Source organism: Falco rusticolus, chromosome 11 (assembly GCF_015220075.1).
Source record: "Falco rusticolus isolate bFalRus1 chromosome 11, bFalRus1.pri, whole genome shotgun sequence".
NCBI lineage: Eukaryota > Metazoa > Chordata > Aves > Falconiformes > Falconidae > Falco > Falco rusticolus.
Genome location: NC_051197.1, coordinates 23794252 through 23816146, shown reverse-complemented (window position 1 = coordinate 23816146; position 21895 = coordinate 23794252). Strand labels below are relative to the sequence as shown.

Below are 21895 nucleotides of genomic sequence, written 5' to 3'. Positions count from 1 at the left end.
TATCACTTGTGAGAACACATATTGGTTTGATTTCCATTCTGAAATGATGTGTGAAGTAATATTTTGAAAATTGTCATATACCTTATGCATAATAATATTACAGGTCATATATATAATACTGTGTGTAGTGGTAATTATAACCAAAGCTACTAAGGAGTTTTCACTACTCTGTAGTGTAACACTGTTCCTACTCAGTGTGATGTGGAGCTTGGGTGTAATGAACTTTGCCACTTGCTTTTTGGGTTGTTTCTGGCAACTTCATCTCTGATAAAAGATAAATGATATAGAATTTCTCTGCAAAGTATCTGAACATTTATAGGTTGTAGAGAATAATAATCTAGCCTGTTGTGTCTTCCTTGAAGGGTTTTTGAAGTATCTCAGTTGTGATAAATGGAAGTTCTTCGACATTTTGAGTATCATAAGAATCTTGTAAGGATGATTTTGCCTTGTGTTTTATTTAGTTACAGTAAGCAAATACATCTTTTAGTTCAACATGTTTACAGAATCTAGTCTAAGAGAGCCCAAGTTGTTGAGTGGGATCCCTCAGTACTGTCAGTTATAAACAACAATTATTGACAGCAGCCACTGATTTTGCATCCATGGTTTTTTGCAGGTGAGAAGTGAACCATGTTCTCAGTGGATGTACAAGGACTGAAATGTTTTCATTTACATATTCAGGTAACACTGAAAATGGTCATTGAGAGATGTGAAGGCGTCAGCTAGATAAAGGCCTCTTAAAATTGGGGAACTTGAAATATGGCTTGCACAAACTGGAAGAGTAAGGGCCTGGATGAGTGTACATCTCATAACGTGTGTTTGGTGGTTCTGTGGAGGAGTGGTGTTGCACTTCTGAACGTAGAGCATGCATTCATCTAAAAATCAACTGATATCCCAACCAGAAAATTTTCTAAAAAAAAATAAATCCATTCATGCTATGGAGCTGAATCAGAATTTGGAGAACATGCAGAACTATTAAATTTTTAAAAAGATTTGTACTGATCTTCACATTACAGGCAGTATTATCCTCCAAATGTATCCTGCTGCACTACGTTAATGAACTTTGCATCTAGCGTAGTATTTGTGAGCCACCTTTATGAATGATGTATGAACATTATTCTGTCGGGATCACACAGGAATCTCTCTGACTTTCAACTGACTGTATGTAAAGCGGTTTGTGATATCACAAGTGGGTAAATAACCCCTTTTAGACTTGCTAAATAGAAAATCTTTGCTAAGATATTTTGCATAGTGGTATGCAGCAAAATGGTTTGAAGGGATTTTATACTAATTTTTGTCAATTTTTTTTCAAAGAGATTAATGCAAATACATATTTTTTTAAATGTTGTGGTTTGTTAATGTTACCTTCCACAACATAGCTAGAGAAGATTTTGTTTTGGGCATTACATTGAAGGACTAGAAAATACTGAAATTTCTGCAGAATAGGTGAGGGAACTAGGTTTGGATGCCACTGAAAACAGAGGGGATGAAAGAAAGAAAATATCACTTGTGCTATGACTTGAGTTGTGATTTACTTCTGCATTAATGAAGAACAAAAATATGTAAGATGTGTAGATGTGGCACTTTAGGAACATGGTTTAATGGTGGACTGGGTAGTGTTAGGTTAACAGCTGGAATCAGTCCTAAGGGTCTTTTACAACCTCAATGATTCTATGATCCTGTGTACAGGATGATGTTAACCTTTCCCATCCATTACCTAATTAATGTTACAATCTGAAAAGAGAGAATTACTATGGCATTGTCACAAGTGTCTGATTACAGATTGAATAAAATCGATGGCTTCATTTTAAGGTTATAAAATAATTTTTGGAGTTACAGCGGTCCCAGAAATTGCATTTTGGAACACATGTGACTGGACAACTAAAGAGAACTTCACGGAATTTAAAAAGCCTCACTGTAATCATTACAGAGACTCAAACTTTGTTGGCCAATAATCTGATTTCTCAAAGCTTGTTGAATTTTTAGAGATGTTTACAAACTTAACAGTTCAGCAAGCCTGTTAGATCAGGAGTGATCATAGCACTTTCAGATCTAGGCTGCAGTGATGGTGCTGGAATTCAGTTTTGCTCTATTAGATGTGACTTGTGAACTTGCAATATTTCTTCCGGAGAAGAAATTTAAGCTTAAGGTCCTTTCAGAGTTCTGTCTTAAGGTTGCAGCTGTGGGCTCTGTAAATTCCATCACTTGGATTAGGTTAGGAATGAATAAAATCTTATTTTTATTTATATTTAGGCTTTTCCAAATAATAGAATGTGAAATTTTTTTGTAACTTTGTGTTTGAAGAATATTACACTTGAGATTTCTATCATAAACTTTGCATAACTCTTCTATATATTAAAGATTGCACTGATTTAATAGGTCATCATATAAGTTGCTTTGCAAATTACAGCATGATGAGGAAAGACTTTCATTCACTCTTCCACTAAAACAGAGAAGAGCCTACTTCACTGTATATTTGTTGTAATAACAGTAAGGGACAATCTCTGGGACTTGTGAACGTGGAGTAGTGAAAATCAGGCAGCTTCTATTTAGAATACCAAGGCATCCAAGTTACAGAGATTTTGGCTTCGGTGTTGGGGGTGTATATATGCATATACACATGTTTAACTTTTTACACTTCAATGTAGGACTTCTCAAGCCCCTTTCACCCCTAGCAATCCTCTAATATTTCTTCTCTTTGAAGATGAGTGCTCTGTCTTGAGCCTACCTTGCAGTCTTGAACTGTAAAGACTGCTAGTGTATAGGATTGAACTGATGTCATTATTCTTGAGAGGTCTTGTTCAGGCATATCAAAGTCAGAATTAACTTAAGAGTAATTTGTTTCTTGGATGTCACAAAGACATGCACAGAGTACTCGAGTGAAAATTACACTATGTGGGAAACAGAAAATGCTCATCCAGACCCAGTCTCATTTTCTCAAAATAAACAAGCAATAGTCCCAAACCCACTCTTGACCCCTTTTTCCCAGTATGCACCGTTACTACTTCCATTTCTTGACAACGGCTCACGTCTAGTACAAAAATTGTATTTCTGGTGACAACAGTACACTTGAACACCTGAACAACAACTCCATTGAGCAGCTTTCTGTAAGCAGCAGGTGTCTTAGCAACTGTAACTAGAACATGCGTATCTGTAAATGCAGACACAAGAATTTTGCTGGGGGAGTGATGCCCGGGGACGTCCCAGGGTGGGATTTGGTTGCCCCTGCTGACAGATGCAGGACCAACACCATCCTGTTGTGCTTTCCCTAACTAGGCTGCCACTTTGGTTCTACCGACTGCCGTGAAACTGATTCGGTGCACTTCGATACTGTGATCTTTACCCTGGTCCTTCTCAGAAATGAGTATTAGCCAGCAATGTATGCAGGAATTCAACCCCAAAGCCTTTATAATCCCTTTAGGTCTACAGGTTGCATAATATTAGTCATCTCTGTGTTCTTTGAAGCTGTAGAATTTTTGAGCAGTATTTCATTATGTATATGTGTGGGTCTGTTTTGATAATGACAGCCAGAAAAAAAAAGCGAGGGAAACGTACACTTTGTACTGGAATTTTATCTATTGCATATTGTGGCAAAAATGGTGTCTTGGTGAACATACTGTACCAGTGATAAACTTCAATTTCATTAAATGAAATGCACCATATGGTGCAAATTGCTGCTGTTTTACTTGTTTGTTTCGCATACACTTCTTACATCCTTTTCTTTCTGATGCTGTACGATGGTGGGAAATGCATTAAGTTAGTTAATATAAATTTTCTGATTTATAACGCCAGACATGCATTTTGGTGGATAAATGCTTGCTTCCATAAATAATTAAACTTACAGTTTTTCTTAGGAATGAATTGATTGACTATGTCTTAATACTTACATCTGTAATCTTGAATTTGCAAGGACAAATGTGAAAGCTGGGCTGGAGGTTAGCTGAAAATCTGGTCCTGCATAATCTATGAAAAATATTACTCTAATTTCTCACAGGTGAACAAACTGCATGCATGGATGAAGCTAGTTAATTCAATAGTTTAATAAACCTAGAATCCCAATGAGGCTATAACAAATCCCCCTGGTGTCTTGGAGTTATGAGAAAGATATATAAAATTATATGCAAGCAGAAGAGGTCCTTCTAAATTTGAGGAAACTTTTGCACATTTTTTTTTTTTCTGATCAGTACACGAAATAACTTCTTATTTGTGGCTCAGTCATGATAAAGTACTAGCGTTGACCAATTATTGGGCAACATCTGGGGTCAATTTGCATCATTCTCCTTTGCATAGATTGTTTTTGAAGCAGTTACCCTGCACTAAGACAGATGCCTCTGTCTTAGTGTCCCTTTGAGAAAGGTGGCTATCTTGAAGTGGAAATTTCTGCAGCATCCTTGTCAGAGAGCAGCACATTGTCATAAGCTGCTCCATTTTCAGATGTTAAATATGTGGATCCTGGATCAGAACCAATTCCCTAGTTAGGAACACAGGAATTGCAAGCTGACTAGGACTGACTGATTTAGCAAATTGACTGGAACTAATATAACCGCTTAAATTGAACTACGAATGCTAGGTTTAAGGTCATTGCAAACCGAACTGTAATCTGGACAACTAAGCAATGTGAAGCCTGCGCACTTCTTGGATGCTAAACCTTACAGAAAAGAAATCTTATACAGGAAATAGTAATTCTGCAGCAGGTTTGTTTTTTGGTGTTTTGATACAGAATCAAAATCCTAAGTTAGTGATTGTGTTACTCTTGTTATTTTTTTTTCAGTATCATGTATGTGGTTTTTATTTTACAGGCATTCACAAGGACAGGACACCCACTCCAAGAAACATAGACTATGTTGGAATATGTGTATATATTTTCAGGTGGAAAATGAAGCAGATACTGCAGCTACATGTTATAATGCAAGGATCCTACCATATCTTCAGGAAAAGGAATCATTCTTCGCAGCTTCTGAAATGGGGAACAGGTTTTGCCTTCATTTTCCACTGAATTAAAATAAAAAATCAGGTAAAGCAGTGATGAGTGATGTAAATCTCCTCTCTCAGAGATGCACACATAATTTTACAAATATACTTGGAATACAGTAGTAGAAACTTATATTAAAAATTTTCAATTAGTGAAGTTCTGTGGAGTTCAGAGGAAAAAAATAATGAAGCTGAAGAAAAGGATGATTGGTAAGAAAACTTTCCACTGAATGTACTCCTGTATAAAATTGTAATTTTATTAATAGGTGAGGGAGAATAAAATGCATGAAATGGTAGCTAAATATGTGGAAAGCCATATACTCTGCCCTGGTTTAGAAATCCTAAGTATATGAAATTGAAATCCAGCTGAATTGATTGTGATCTGATATTCATTATACTTCAGCACTGCTGGTAGAATCCCTTCTAACCAGAAGTGCATAACATGCTTTCTTAGCACTTTCTCAAAGCCTTGAGCTTGTAATGACAATAAAATGCATCTTTTCCAGTCCGAATTTGGTCTGTGCTAATAAGCTTTGAGAAAACTTAAATTTCACATTTTAATATCAGAAATCTACTTAATTATAAGTAATCTCCATCTCTGCATGTCACCTGTATTAGCATTTATATTCCTTATTGAGTCACAATGTAATTTTCGGTTTATTGTTTTGAGCATCCTTCTAGTATATACCTGCCATCTCATGTAAGCCACGGCAGGCAACCAGGCAAGCTCTTTATTTATCTTTGCCTTATCTTATTTAGTCCACCAAAAGACATTGGCAGTGTGAATAGTAAACCTTCTACATGTAGGGCCAAGGTGAGAGCCTGAACAAGCAAGCACCAGCTTGATGTCTTCATCGTCCCCATCTTCATAGGATTCTGCTAAAAATGAGGACCTGACCTGCCTGCCAGTTTCCTAAGGCTGGGCACTGGCCTGCAAAGCTGCTTTCCTCAGCGTAAAGAGCTCACCCAAGAAGGTAGTGCTCTAAATTCTGCTCTGCTCACCACTTGGAAGAAGCAGCCAGGTAGAATTTATTTCCCTCAGGAATTTGTCTTTTGCTGATTAATTGTTTTCCATACCAGGCTATTATGTTGGTAAAATATTTATAGGCATTATGATGAAAATTGCCAGGAAATGAATTCACAGTCTTGCTACCTTTTGATATTTTTTATTTTTTTTTTTTTTAATTTTCCCAGGACAACGCGGCTTTGGTTTTGGCTTGTCTCTATTCTCGCTCTCCTTTTCTGTCACACTCAGTAATTGGCCTAATAACAGGCAGAAACAAGAATTTATTACACCTTGGGCAGTATTTGAAACAAACTTTATTTGCTGGAGCAGCACTTTTTTTCTACTTGCTGCTGTGTACTTTGACGTTCCTTCTAAATATGAAATTTGACTTTACTGAAAGTTAAATCTGGTCCTTTTTTTTAAATTTATTTGTGATTGCTGCTATTTTTGCAGTTTCTTAAGACAGGCTAGTACATATATAAACATATCATTTTAATGAAGGTTTTGGAGAAACAATATAAGCTGTGGCTATACTACTTCATTACTGCCAGAATCCACAAAACTGGTATGAATTAAATACTAGCTTCTGTAATAGCTTGTAAATCAGTTTTGGAATAATTTCTGTGATAAGCTGAGAGAACAAAGATGAGAACTATTTAACTATTCCAAGCTTGGGATTTGATGAAATCTTCCTCAAATGATGCCCTTTACGTTTAAAATTCTTTGCAAAGATAACGTCAGTAATGAAAATTAAACCAGGTTAGATTGTTATGATGTGATTTCCACTGTTAAGTCTGTTTTTCTTCCACACGCTAGGTGGTAAAATAATCAAAATTTTTTTGGATTCTAAAAAGGCCTTAAAAAATAGCAATACGTCATCCTGGAACTGTTTATGCAGGAATTTTTATTCTTTGAAACCTTCCAGTGTTAAAGCAACAAGAAAACATTTAGAATGTCCTTTGGTGGAATCTTATTACACTCGTTATATATGTAAACTGATATTCTTTGATGCCAGCACGTTGCCCATACAGAGAAATCTCTGCACAATTAAATGAAAGGAAAAAGAAAAGGACTAAATAAAAAGTAATATTTTTTTCTGATCTGATTAGAATTAAATATGTTAACAAATTGTCTGGTAACACAAATAGGCAATAATACAAAAAATCTACATTGTACATTATTTCAAGAAAAATAACTTCATTTGAATACAAAAGGATAAATACACTTTTTGTCCTATAGCCACTCTTGTACAGTAGGTGAACACAGCATCTTACTGATGCAGTGCTGCTAAGGTATACAAGGATATGACTGGCTTGAGTTTTATCGAGGGGGCTGTTACACATGTGCATCACTAACATCAGACAAATCTTTCAACCAACAAGGGTTACAGAGCAACGTTCACTAAAGCACAGGTTGGAAAGGATTCGGGGACTGAAGCAGGCCAATATGGCAGCTTTTACAGATTTCCTTATACCCACAATGCACTGACAGCAAAGAATGCCTTCATTTGGTCGGCCCACGCGCCGGCGGAGGTACGGTAGCGCGCCGCATAGGAGTAGCAAATGTGTTTTAAATTCTCTTCCCGTTCTGGGGGCGGTCAAAGCTGTTTGAGTCCTGTGTAGGCTTTGCAGCTAGCATCGGTTTGACGGGATATGCCAGCTTGTCCCGAGTCAGAGGTGAACAGTCTTGACTTGCAGCCCTGTCCGTTACTGATTTATATGGCTTAGTTCAGTTCAGCCGTCTTCGATTGTACGTGTGTTTTTTTTTCACTTGTTTTCCCATTTAAATTTCGGTAGCAAATGCTACGACTGTTTTGTTGTCACGTGGCACATTCGTCTGAAGCAGTCCAATGCCATCGACCATATGGAGCCTAGCATATGCACAGTCCAGTTGCTCCTAGTAGAGCAGTCAGCAGCAACAGCAGCCTGTGTGCTATTGCCCCCTGGCCGGAGCTGTGGCTGCAGCCTCCCGGATCCCTTTCACACTTCAGCTTCTCGCATAAAATGCCAGTGTAAGCCGGAGGGCACTGGCATCGCACATTGTTGATGCACGTTCCTCCATTCTGGCAATGCAGTAGTTCATTGTCACATACGTTTGCTGCAAGATAGCGAGGGAGGGAGGGAAAGAAAAGCAGAATAAATGTAAGTTCATCTACAGGAGAAACTCTGCACTGAAACCACTTAAAACACTACCTCCCGCCTCTTCCTGAGACACGTAAACAGGGGACGTGGTTTTCTGAAACACTTCAGGTTTGATTTTTTTTATTTTATTTGATATTTTCTCATGTCTTTTTTCCCCCCACCCCCCACCCCCTTCAGGCTGTAGTCTTGGAGAGCTATCTTGTTCACTTCAGACCACTGACTGATGATATTAATTAATGTATTAACACGAATAGTGATTAATAACAAAACAATATGAATATTAATACCTGCCTTGTGCCAGTGTTCTAGTTTTTGTAGTTACAACTGAACTGGAACTGTAGGTGGGTGTGTTATTATTTGAAAGGGGCAACGTATCTAGAGCTGTGGGAAAGCATGAACAGTGGTCAAGAATGCAACATGACTTGGCTGAAGTAGAAAGATCTGTATGAGAAAACAGGGTTTTATACTCAAGAACTGCATGTGTTAATGATCTGAAAAAATTATGTGAAAAAGATAAGGCAAGCGCAGGCAGGAAATTCAGCATGCCGCTCGATGGGGGTTACATGGTATATACATATGGAAATAAAAGGTAATGTTATTTCTATTACAGATCGAATATTTCTTCTTAATTACATTTGCCACTTTAGTACGAGGGTAACTGCCATCTGAAAACTATCTTAGTTAGGCAGGGTAGCCTGGTATAATAACTTCAGAAGTCAGATTTCACAGAAGAGTTAAAAGAACATAAAGGCAAAAGTTTTAGAGCTGAGTAATATTATCGTATTTGAAAAATTGATGGCTTTACTTTGTATTACTTAATATCAATTGAAATATTTCACTGGGTAAATACGTAGAGATATGAAGAATATACTACTTAAACGTGTCAATCTGTGTGTCATTCCAGATGATATCACTAGTAGAATATGTCCTAGACTACAGCTCTGTCTTCCATCGGAAAGGCTATTTTATTAAAGATCTTGCACCTACTATCAGGGCAGAATGTAACAGTCAAAATTAACTTGAGAATTTTTCACTTGGATAATTAGGGAAAAGATTATTTGGTTTAGAAGCAGACTCAACATTACACACTGTTCATGCATACCTTAGCCTGGAAATACCCTAAATAATTCAGAACAGGGAAAATATTGTTACTCTTATTTTAAACACTGCTACTTATTGCTACAAAAATAGTACGGTTTGATAAGTGTTAGTTTACTCATTTTTAAAAGCAACTCAAATATTCTGAGAACTAAAACTGAAACAGTCCGAGTTCTTAAGTGATGCAATTCTACATAAATCTCTACAATTTTGTGCACTAGCAACCTCACCGGTAATTTTATCTGTCCCGGCTTGATTTCAGAAAAATAATATTGTCACTCTAGAAAGACTCTCTGACAGCTGGTTTCTAATGTTCTGCATTCAAGTGGGCCAGATAATAATGCAGTGTGTTAGAAACTCATAGATGCAATTGAGAGAAAACAGTAAAATAGTTTTTTTCAGTGATTCCTTTAGTAATCAAAGATTTTTATTAAAAGCTATGGTTTTAATGTTGTTGTGCACTGTCTGAATTGTAATGTCAAAATTTCAATATTAAGGTACAACACATTGATGACAGCCATATATCTGAATTTTAATGTTCTATATATACATTACAAAAAAGTTGCATTTACGTTATGTACAAGGGACAGTAAATCACCACCAAATAAATGTGATGAGATTAACAACCCAGGAAAATAGAACAGGCCAAAAAAATGAACTGGATTTTAAAAGCCAATCTCTTATAACTGAGGCTATGTATCTCTAAAGATGACTTTATTATTCATATTGTATATATTTAGCCATATCAATACGCAAACCCAAAATACTTTTTCTGATGGTCCAGCTACTGAACCTGCTTTTTCTAGACTGCTCGCTGCTGGGATGCTTCCCACAGTTCAGACAATGAAATGGTGAAATATTTGTCCCATCAGTACTGACCATTCTTCACATTAAGTAATTGAGTGGAATTCAGTAGTTAAATAAATACTACTTCTTAAAAAGCAGATGAGATATTACACTTTGTTTTTGGCCAAGAATACATTATCCAAATTTTCCCAAGTATTCAATAAAACAGATTTATTTTTCCAAAAGCTTTCCTATTTGAAAACTTATTTTGACAACTATGGCTTGTTATTTTAAGAGGCCGTCAGTCGCGGTTCGGATCCGTAGTGACAGATGGCTGGTGATGGGTGGCTGAAGTGGTGCTTTGCTACAGGCTGGCTGCCCAGCCCGCTGCACCGCTGCAGGCTGCTACCAAACATCTCCAATCATTGCTGTCTACGCCAACTCCGGATACAACGCTATAGATGCTGGTTTTTAAAGCAAACCATTTATTTCTCGTTAGGAAGTTTTACAAATGTACTCAAAGAAGGGATGGGTCAGAAGCTTCTCCTTCATTATTCCTGCATGCTTTTAAAAGTTTGCCCACAGAAACATGTTAAGTAAAACTGGGTAGATTTTGATGTTCTCTGCAAATGACTATGTAGCTGAATATTCTAGAGTTGTTAAGTCTCGTACTGTTACAGCTTGCTTTCCCTTAGTTTCATCCTTGTATCTCTTTCTCTTACACACACACATGTACACACATATATGTATCATGTAGATAGCAACTGTGGTGATTTGGAAGTTAAATAAAACAATTCTGAAGATGTTATGAAATCCCATTATTTACTTTTTGCCAGTTTTGTTTTAATCTTATTCTGACCAACTCTAATGGCATTTTGACCTTTCTGAAAGCATGGTTAGGATTACTTTTCAAACTTTAATATTAATTATGTTTGATCAGTTTATGAATTGGATTAGCTACAACTAACGAGTGTAGCACATCACCAGCATAAGTACTTTCACTGGAGTACTGTCACTGCACTTTAAAAGAAAATTTATGCCTTAAACAGAAGTAGTTGACATGCTGCCAAGACCAAAGCAAGGCAAGTATATTAATTATTATGAAAATCAACAATGTTTCTAATGTTAACACAGTATTTCTCTAGGATACATGTTATACCACCTTTTCTTTCAGAAGATGCTCTAGGCTTTACTCGGAGCAGGCAGCGACTCGGGGGCTACTGAGCAGGGCAGGAGGGGCCAGGACCTTGCAGACCCCTTGCTCTGCATGGAAGCCCACAGCTGGTGCTGGTGGGTGCAGGTGGGGCTGGCGGAGCCCCAGCGTGTGCCTGGCCCTTGGCCTTTTTTTATTTCTCCAAGCAGCAGGAGCAGTGAGCCTGGCAATAGAGGGCTTTCCTGCCTGTTGTACCCCTCCTATCTTCTCCTATCTGCCATGCCCTTCGCCCCTTCTTATACTCCAAGCAGTGAAATGTTGCATCCACTGCTGAGAGGTGTTGGATGAGCTCTACCTTAGCTTCATCGTTAAAAGCAATAATAATGAAAAATTACTTTGAATTAATCTGAAAGGCATCAGGTATTGAGTTCTCATCAAAGAATGAGACATGGAGAAGTGATGCAAGGAAAAAGACTAATTCTGAAGTAATCGCATGTGATACTAAGGCTTGTATGGCTGAACCAGCCACGAGTTTGCTGGCAGATCTTCCTTAATTAGAAGACCGGACATCAAACTGATCATTTGAGAAACAAAAGAGAGGTATCTGATTTGCTGTGAAAGCTTTGCAGGCCTTTTGGGGGAGTATTTCTGACCAAAGAGATTTCTGAGTCTCCGGATCTATGCTACTGCAGGAAGTGAAAGATTTAAAGTAAAATAAAGGAATTTTTTAGATGTTATTTTCATTTACATCCATTTACAAAGTCAGCTAAAGTCAGATTACAGGATCTTTAAAATGCTATACAAAGGAGACGGGAAAAAGCTACATGTAGATAGACGTACAGAGCTATTTGAAGCTTTTCTGCCTTCGGGGCAAAACCCCCACCCCCTCCAAACCAACAAACAGCTGCAATTAGTAAGAGATGATGTTATTTTTAATTAAAATGTAAACATATTTTCTAAAATAATCACTAATAAAATACTGAAGCCTCTTTTTTAGGAGAAGAGTTCTATGAATGGTGATGAGGGATGCCTTGCCACAAGTCATGCTGGAAACGGAATAAAGAAGGAAAACAAGGGGAAAATATTCAGCCTTTCGACTAGCTCAGGCAGCTCAAGGGGTAAGCGATGTGCTAGTATTTAATAGAATTTATATTGTGTATTTAATGAAATGTATTGAGAGTAGCACAGTTGTTTGACCAATGTCTACTTTCCCCTTAAATGTTCAAATCAGAGTAATACATGAAAATTTTGTAGTCTGTCCGAAACTCAACTTTACCTTCTTTGCAGCTTCTTGAAAGAAGGGAGATAGACTGATTTTTGTTCTGAAGCAGCAATATAGACACAGTAATAGAAATGCAAGTCTCGTTCCCTTCAAATCTGGAGGGCCACCTCAGGCACAGCATTGTGCTCTTGGCTTATGTTCTTTCTGGTTACTGAGTGGGGAGCTTCAGAGAGCATGCACAGGGCTTTTGGTCTGCCTACTGCGCAGACAGAAAAACAATACACTGTTGGCCTTAAAACACAATTTCTTTTAGCCTCCTGTCTTTCCCCAAGGCCATCCAAGAGGGCAGAAAACACATTCTGTACTTTTCTTTGTGCTACCTTAATTTTTGTGCAGCTCACCTACAGTAGCATTTTAGTCAGGCAGGTCAGCCACATAAAATATAAGAAAGGACAGGCTGTTGACTTAAGCAAAAGAAATGAAGATATTCAAAAGGACACCTTTTTTGATCTGGGATCGATGGTGTTCACTTTCTGCACCAAAGTCTGGGTTTACTATGAAATTTTCATTGCTTGTGGGAACAGCATAAAGACTATTAACGATGAAGCCACAGAAAGCAAACTTTTTAGTAGAGGTTCTTGCTTCCTTTCTTGAATTCTGAAGTCTTTAATTTCAAGTGTGTGATCTCTCCCCTCACTATTTTTCTTCAGCGTGCTCTTTTTGTACTGTCATTTTTTACAGCCTTCTCTCTCCCTCTCTCTCTTTTTAAAGCCATCTCTTCTCTTTTCTCCTTTTTGTCTCCCAGATCATGAGTATCATAGTCCCTGGACAGGTTGGTGGGTTGACAACTCTGAATATATTACACAACATTTTGGTCTATTCTAAAGTACTGATGCAAGCTTTGACCCTGCTTCTGCTGCAGTGAATTTTCTGTACTGTTTGTCAGTAATTTGTGCGGACAGCACTACTGAAATCATGAGAATTTTCTGACCTTAGTTTCCACCTATTGTTCATAACTTTGAAAGCATGCAGGTCTGGTGGCTGAAGAAATTATTCTTGGCTGTTTTGTAATGCATCTGTTTCCTTGGTACTTCTTATCTAGTATAGAATGTTACTTGAATACATTTATGAGGAAGTTTTCAGCACACATGCCAACGGAATAGTCTGTCTCTGCATATTAAGTGAATAAAAACCCAAGCATGGTGAAACCCACGTTTTCAGTAATGATGTTTATAGGTAGCTTCAATATATGCAGTGGTTGTCTGTCTATAGCGAGTTGTGAACAGCATATTGAAATGCTGTGAAAAAATTAGGAGGGTTCATCTCACTACATAAGTTCAGTAAATTGAAGCTAAGCACAAGCAATTTCTCATTAAATACAGAATTAGTTCCTATGAATACTATAAGGATTTGGTAACCAACATGCATTATTCTCTGAAAATGTGATCATTTAATCAATAAATCACAGAATATAAAAGAAATTACCACAAATGAGGAAGCTTGTGTGTATGTCTAAGAATAATACTGGCATCTACACGTACATATGGTATGTGTATTTGCATCCACAAGAAAAACTCTGCAGTTGTGAAGGTATTAGTAATATTTTTCCCACACTTTGTCAAATAGACATTAATGGAATTGGGGAATGCAAAACACTTAATCTCATTCAAATGCAAATGTTTAAAACTGTTTCCAGTTGTATCAGAATATGTGACCATGATTGAAAAATTTTCAAATTGCCAGAGTTAGCAACAACAAATTATTTCCATTGTTTGGAAATGATCCTAAAAATGCAATATATACTTGTGAAAGATCTCTATGTGGAGCTCCACTGACTCATGAGATTTTACTCATCTAAAGTAAATATTAGGAATAAGGATATAAGGGCATGGGGAAAACTTAAAAGTAGTCAGGCTTCTTCTGAAATGTTACCACTATTGCTGTTACAGTCAGTGTTGCACAGCACATGACAAAACCTCAAATTTTTATAACTTAAGTACATTATTCCTTTGAATAACCAGTGGCTAATAACTAACTTGGAGGTTTTGTCACTTAGCTTTCTCCCCCTTCCAATTAGATCTATTAACATAATTTATTATTCTATTACTGTACTTCTATTCTAACAATAAAATCTATTAATAAAAATCTGTTGGATTATTATTAGAATTTATTGCTACCAGATACAGTTACTGCCAAATCATTTCTAAATGTTTTGCTACCACGAATGCACGTGCCAGTGTTGATCAGGTTTCTTCAGTGGTTTTAAATCACAGGCATACCTGATATGAAAAACAGCTACTGCTCTTTTAAATGAAATATTCATATTGATTTGTTTTTTTGAAGTGATGCCAATTCAGCATTTGCTGTAGTGGGATCAGTAAAACTGTACTGGGATACTGTCAAGTCAAGACAAGGTAGATGCTTTGATAGCATGAAAAGAAAAGTGGTTTGTGTTTATCTACCAAGGCACATTTGGAAGTTAAGACCAAATAAATCAGTGTAGACAAGTACAAGCCTAAAGCGTATCTTACTGTGTCAAAACCATGGTCATAAAATGACAAACATTAACACAAAGATCTCTGGTGCAAAGTTGAAACAATGTTGTGATTAATTATATTGCCAGCAATACAAGGAAATAAACATTGACCAAGTGAGAGTAGTTTCTGAAGGCAGACATCTCCATCTTGACTTGTCTTAGAAATGCCTGTAAAGGTACAATTGAAGTGACACTTGATTTTTTATCAAACCGGTTTTCTTAAGTTATTGGAGAGTGAATGAATAGGTGGGTAATGGAGGTACTGAATTTGCTGAAAATTTCCACTAGAATTTTTAGATTGTTTTACTATGAGTAATTTCTGTTCTTTCTGCACAATTCTTACTTCAAAGCTAAGCCAGTTCTAACTGAACTGCAGGAAAAGCCTTCAGAGTTTCTACAAGAAGATGCAGCTACTTTTCAGAGTTCTCCCCAGTGCACAGCCACAAAACAGATGGTGATCTCTGTCTCCCATAAAGAGGTACTAATTTATCCTGGCATCCACCTGGGTAAGCTTAGTTGATTATGTTTCACTACTGGAAATGCAAAACCCTCTACAGAACAAATTTTATTTAAACCATGGAATAAGGATAGCAGAGGTAGAAAGTTACTCAGTTTCACAAGTTGTGTCTGTGCTTTCTCATTTTCCATCTCTATCTTTGTCTAAAATCCTTGGATTTAATTAGTAAAAGATAATGAGAATACATACATCAAATCTGTCAAAAGGACAAAGGGGGAGAACTGGGTTTTGGAACTGATACTCTTGCATGATAGAGAAGCCACAGTAGCTTTGGCAGAAACAACACCGGATTGCCTGTTAAAATGGCAGAAAACAAATCCAGATGTAGTTAACTAAGAGTTATGGTTATACCTTCCAATCCTCCTTGGCTTCAGGAAGTGATTGATTAACCTTTCTATCTTCTAATTTTGATGGTTCCAATGTTATACTTCTCAAAAAAAGGATGATTCCCAAAGCAGGGGAAAAATTTTTCCCCATTCTTCTTATTGCTTTGCTTATGGAGGAGCATTGCTGAATTGGTATGACCCTTCTCCTATTTGAGGATAATCTCAGGACAGCAATAAGCTATAGCATCGCTTCAGTTGCTCAAAAGGGACTACATACCCCTATCATTCATATCCCACTTACAAAGCTGTAAACTGCAGTGCCATTATTTCCAGCTTCCTGGAGATAAATGAACATCCTTACATGATCTGTCTTCTCTCTCCTTAACTAGGAAGAGAAGCAATTGAAACTACAGGGTTTTGGTGGTGTGTGTGGTTTTTTTTTTTTTTTCATCCAGTGCCAACAGCAAGGTCAGAGTTTGGATGTAACCACTATCAATAAAAACCAGCGAAGCACATAAACTCCTCAGATCCAGAAGATGAAGTGGTCATCAAAAGGCCCTGTGAGCAGTTGGAGGGTGGGATTTGGTTCCGAAATACAAGCAGCTACTGCCATTAGAGGTGCCGGAGGGCACTTCAGACATTTACACGAAGCTGGTAGATAGGTACGTTGAAAGACCTGTGAGAGAGTGAGGACGGTGGGAGTGAGGCAGGAGGGCTGCTAGGGGGATGCCCGTCCCCCTCGGGGTGTGCTGGCTGCTGTGGGCAGGGTGCACCCCCCTGCCTGCAGGCGCTCTGCCCAGCGCACCGCTTCCTGGCCTGTGCTCCACAGCTGCTCTGACCCGCTGCGGCTCTGCGACAGTGGACGCGGCTCCTGTGGAAGGCCCCGGGTTGTGAGCAGGAGCTGTGAAAAGCCTCATGCGAGCACCCTCTGCCCACCAGGCTGGGAGCGCCTTTGAACTCAGGCCCTCGCCTTGGTCCTTGCCAGGGTGAGCCGGTGGGCTCAGCCCACCCTGGCCTGGCATGTTGGACCTCCTGGTGCGAACCCCAGACCGGCCTCACCACCAGAGGCTCGTCTGGCAGCCTGCAGGCTGGGGCTGACCCTGTTACTGCCACCAGAGCTCCTCTGCTCTTGGCTTGGGCGCTGCCGGAGGGACTGGGGACTGGGGGCTGGGGAGCTCCCTGCCCTGCTGCCCCACCATCCCCCTTCCCCACACCATCCCCTCCTGGTCCTGGCTTGCTGCCTCTCTAGGGAACCACCAGCTGCCATCGCTCCTCAGCAGTGGCACCAGGCATCTACGGTCAGGCAGTGCAATCCTATCCAAAAAGCCAGCAGGATGGCTTTGCCTGAACAGCAGCATTTTCGGCTTCATGCATGACAGCAGCATTTTCTTAAGTTTCCAAGAACTACTAAACAGACCTGCAACAAATACGCTTTTAGAGAGCACAAAAAGGCAGAAGAGGAAACCAAAGCAGGAGCATGCAAAAGTCAGCAATTCAAATACATGATCATGAATTTTATAAAAGACTGATTCCTTAGCTGCTAGGGTGTCTGATTTGCAGTAATGTTTTGGGCATTAAAGAATACAAATAGTCTCTCTTTGTTTACAGACAAAAGTTTCTTTTCCTGCCATTCTTCCCTGCGAATGCTGCACTGTAGACTTTCAAAACCTGTGGAACAGCCCCACACACATTACTTTATTTGGCAGCAAAAGCAGAGAAGATAATTGAATCTGAAAATACTTCTTAATGATTTGCGGGATTACAATTATTCCAACAATTATTTTCCTAAATTCTTTTAGTAAAGGGGAGAGGGAGAGGGAGAGAATGTGTTGGTGGTTTCTCTCGATAATATTATTAATTCCACAACAGTACTAATCTGAGGACAAGTACTGGGTGTACTGGTATTCCTCAAAACATCCACATTGCCCTCGATCCTGAAGTTCTTCATTAGATGAAACTTCAAATCCTCTCGGAGAGCTGCTGAGTGAGAACTTTAAATCGTAATCTTATGTTATTTAATGACAGTATCTAAAAAATAATAACTATTCTCTTCTAATTTTTTGCTCGCTGAACACACGATACATTTGTGCATGTGTCTGTATTCCCTGGCAATTTCAGCAAAAGTGTTCATGATGTGTTTGATAAAGAAGAGGAGACCAATGGGTTTTTATTGCCCAAAGCAGCATAGTGGTTGCAGATTATTAACATATGTCCTATTTTTGGTGTTAGACACAGCTAAATTTTTGATATTCAGTTTATCACTCAAGATGAAGTAAGGTTGCTTCTGCAAATTTTATTTTACAATACCTGCTGTATACAGGAAACACTGTGTAGAAAATTTCTTTGAATTTGAAGTAATAATTTTGCATTGTAATGGCTAGTTTTTTAAAGCTTTAAAGACTTAGTTGTATTTATTGTATTTATACAGAAGATGTCATATGCATATCAAATTAAATTTCAAACACTTCTGAAGTTATTTGTGATCTAAAATAATTTGAATATTGCAAACTTTCTTCTTGTTACTTTGGCTTAAAGCCAACTGCATGGGGCATTTTAAAAAAGTAGTAACAAAACCTACTGGGAATATATGTTTTGATCAACTTCTAAACAGCTTAAAATAGTGTTTGCAATAGGAACATCACCAATCTTTAATGACACGATTATAAAAGATATTAAAATGGAATGGGTATGCAACTAAAAAAAGGGAGTCCCACTTAGTAAGTGGGACTTAGTCAGCTATGTTACAGTGGCCACAGGTAAAGGTAAACCCAAGTTTCTATTTACATGGCATTATGTATTCCTCCTGCGTGCATTTTTCAAAACCGAGAGTTGTAAGATACTAGGATAATACTCTACTATAGGAGAGCAAAACAGCAACGTGCAAAGTAAATGGTGTAGAATCTCTCAGGAGATGAACATTCAGAGTTCATGTGAACGTAAGTTAAAATGCAAAGGTAAAAAGGTAAAACATTTATATAGTTCCTACAAAACATGAAACATGAGAGTTGGGGTTTTTTTTTAGATTTTTTTTTAAGACAATGATGCTGGGAATCGGGATATGTTTCTGAATCTACATTGATTTATTGTTTTGAATGTGGATGAAATACTTCACGGTGCTCTTGTTGAGCTAGCTCTAGAATGGGCATAAAATCGCTGCCCTGTAGGTGTCTCAAAGCTCTTCAGAGCAAGAGTTGTTATTGCCAGTGAAGAATGGAGAACTTGATGCCAAGGAAAGTCAAATGATTTGCCTATGCTACAGAAGGAGGGAATGAACACCAGTCCTGTGAATTCCAGTTCTATTTACTAGATTGCACTGTTAATTAGATAAATGCAACTGCAGAGCTGATTACTGTTTCCAGGGGAGTCTGGAGACTCTCAGCTATAAAAAGCCTTATAACCTATGAAGTTTAAAAAAGGAATATGCAGTCTTGTCCACTTAAGTGTCATGTGCAATTGCATAAGATGTTTAAATATTCTGACAACTAGAAATACCTCCTTCTAATCACAGCAGTCAGAGCTTTAGCAGCTTCATATTCATATATTGGGAACATGGTAAAGATTTGCAAAAGTTTATCCTCTCTGATTTATCTTGCCCTTAAAAAATATTATCTATTATTGTCTATTTTTAATTATTGTAATAAAATTAAAAACTGACACTCCACAGCAGATTCTTATGTCACAATTCCTTTCTGAGATATACTGGATGATAATATGCTCTCCTGTAAGTGGGGTTTTAATTGGTGTAATGCTTTACTTTCCTACTCTTTTAATCAGAATATTAATAAGATGACTCAAACAGCTGGCATGTAGCACTCAGCAAAAATGAGAACTAATAAATTAATGTATCAAATAATTAAAGCTATTAGCTGCTTCGTGATAGTTTTCATCAACAATATTTATTGCTACGCACAGACTTGCTCTAGGTATCATTGTGCATTTATCTTCATGACAGAGCAGCCATTAGATGGGAAAACACAGATAATAGATGCTCATTTTCCAACACAATCCTTGTCAGGCACACTAGATTTTCTGCAATGTGCTATGCAGGCATAACCAATGTGACAGATTTAGCCAGTGTTTTAGCTGAAAACACTTTTTAAACTGACTTATACTATCGCCTCATTCAGCAAAAATGTCCAAAAGATGTTCACACCAAAACACAAAATAACTGTATTTGTTTATCTATCACCTCTTAAAATTTCAAAGGCTCTGATTATTTATTTGTCTTTTCAAAAGCGATATTTTGATAAATACAGCATTAGAATTCATAATTCATTATTACACAATGACCAATACAGATTAAGATTTCATGCAGGCAACCTACATATTTTTCAGGATATTACTATGCAGGCTACTACTAATAAGTTATTGCAACAGTAATAGGATTGCACTTTTAATCAACTTTACAGTTTTGCTACAATGTAGAAAACATTTGAATAACAGTAGACCTGCCTTAGACTTACAAAGAGAGCATACAACCCGTGTGTTTGGGTCTGAAAAGTTCTTTCTACACACGTATGAACTGAAGATAGTGCCTCTAAACATGGATGGTGATATTAATTACTATGACAAAACATTAAGACAATTCAGGATATTAAAAAGTCCAGAGTTAAAAGACTCTCATGAATGAGAACTTTTTCCCTCCATGCTTTGTGTGTTTTTTGCGTTACTTTTGACATGCTGATTAACATACTTTTATTTCTGTTTATCAATCCTGATGCACAAAGGTGTTAAAATTTAATTATTAGTGAAGACTGAAATAACCTGAGCTCCTCAAGGAATAGATAACTGGAAAATATGATTTCACTTCAAAGTACTTGCTTTCTTTCATTTAAAATTATTTTCTCCAAGTTTTAGATTGTCAGGTCATGCCAGAGTTGAAAAATAACAAAGATAGCTCCATTAATCTAGACATAATAATTTACTTTATAATCAGTGTGTTATATATTTCTAAAGATATATTGTATCAGTGCCCTTAAACTTCATGATGAAGAGAACAAGCTGTGCTACTCAGGAAGTCTGCTCACACCTAAGGCTGAAAAGCCAAGATCTTGGTCCTTTTCTCATGCTCCAGAGAAGTTGTACGTGTCACAATATTGCAAACTCATATACTCACCTCTGGCTTTTAGAGATGGAAGGGTCACACAAGAAATGCTCAATTTTTATGAAAATGTACTTCTAGAATGTTGTATGTTCTTCAAAAAAGTAATGTCTGGCTATGTTTTAAAACATGTTGTTTATTTCTCTCCCCGCATACCCCGCCTTGCCTAACCTGAACCCTCACAGCTCCTACCACATGCTTGTCCTCGCTCAGCAGCCTTGGCAGCGATGGCCATGGACATCTGACTTCCCACCACAACTCCTCCAGAACCGCCTGTATTCCTCGACACCACCTCCTGTGGTGGGAGCCGGCATGTGCCACGCGCCTGTGCAGGGTGCGCGTGACCGGAGGGCGAGAAAAAGCTGGAACTCCAGGTGGGATGACTTTTTGTGGGACTGGTCTATGCCCGGACCCTTGAGAGGGTCCAAACGCTGCGGATAAACACCTAAAGCCTCCTCCTGCTCCGTGAAGCCGCGTGGCCAGCACAGGTGCTGGCAGGCGAGGCCAGCCTCTACAGAGGCACGCGGCCCCGGGCAGCCACCGCCTGCTGAAGTGAGCCCAGTGTGAACTGCCAAGGTGTGATGCTGCCTGTGTGAGACAGCGTTTCCTAAGCGGTACCATGGCAGATCCGAGTGGGATGGTGGCTTTCTGAAAACGGCAGGAAAACTACAGGATGAGTAGCTGTTTAAGCTGAAAGACAGAAAGATGAGTGCTGGAGGGAAGTGGTTGGCACTGGGACAGAGGGGTTTGGGCCCCAGCCAGGGTGGGTGGGAGGAGGTGAGGGAGGTGCTCAGCACAGCTTAGCTGGCTCAGTGATTTGTATTTGCAAAACAGTCAAGGTCTTCTAATGGTGCAGAGCAGCGTGGGCTGCATCATCATCACTAAGTTGTCATGTTACTGCTGAATAAAAGAGATGATCTAACTAGAGTACATTTTTGCAAGGATCTTTTCAGTTGTGTTTTACATCGGTAATGGTTTTGCATGAACTAGCAAAGCTCTCAGGTTGTTGCAGAAAAAAAATTACAGCAGTGTATGGCTTTA

General features: G+C 38.3%; 1 protein-coding gene and 1 long non-coding RNA gene across 6 annotated transcripts in view; one reads left to right on the top strand and one right to left on the bottom strand.

Moving 5' to 3' along the window:
* Positions 1-6786: 6786 nt before the first annotated feature.
* NTNG1 (netrin G1) overlaps positions 6787-21895 on the bottom strand; it is a 158779-nt gene continuing 143670 nt past the window's right edge. For all 5 annotated transcript variants that reach the window (XM_037403775.1, XM_037403771.1, XM_037403773.1 and 2 more), the window contains one exon: positions 6787-8071. In XM_037403775.1, the coding sequence (XP_037259672.1) occupies positions 7845-8071 (227 nt within the window). In that variant the 3' untranslated portion in view covers positions 6787-7844. The remainder of the gene's footprint in view (positions 8072-21895) is intronic.
* LOC119155301 lies at positions 8068-21229 on the top strand. Its single transcript, XR_005106676.1, has 2 exons — positions 8068-15388; positions 21040-21229. It is a non-coding gene; the product is annotated as an uncharacterized LOC119155301 (long non-coding RNA).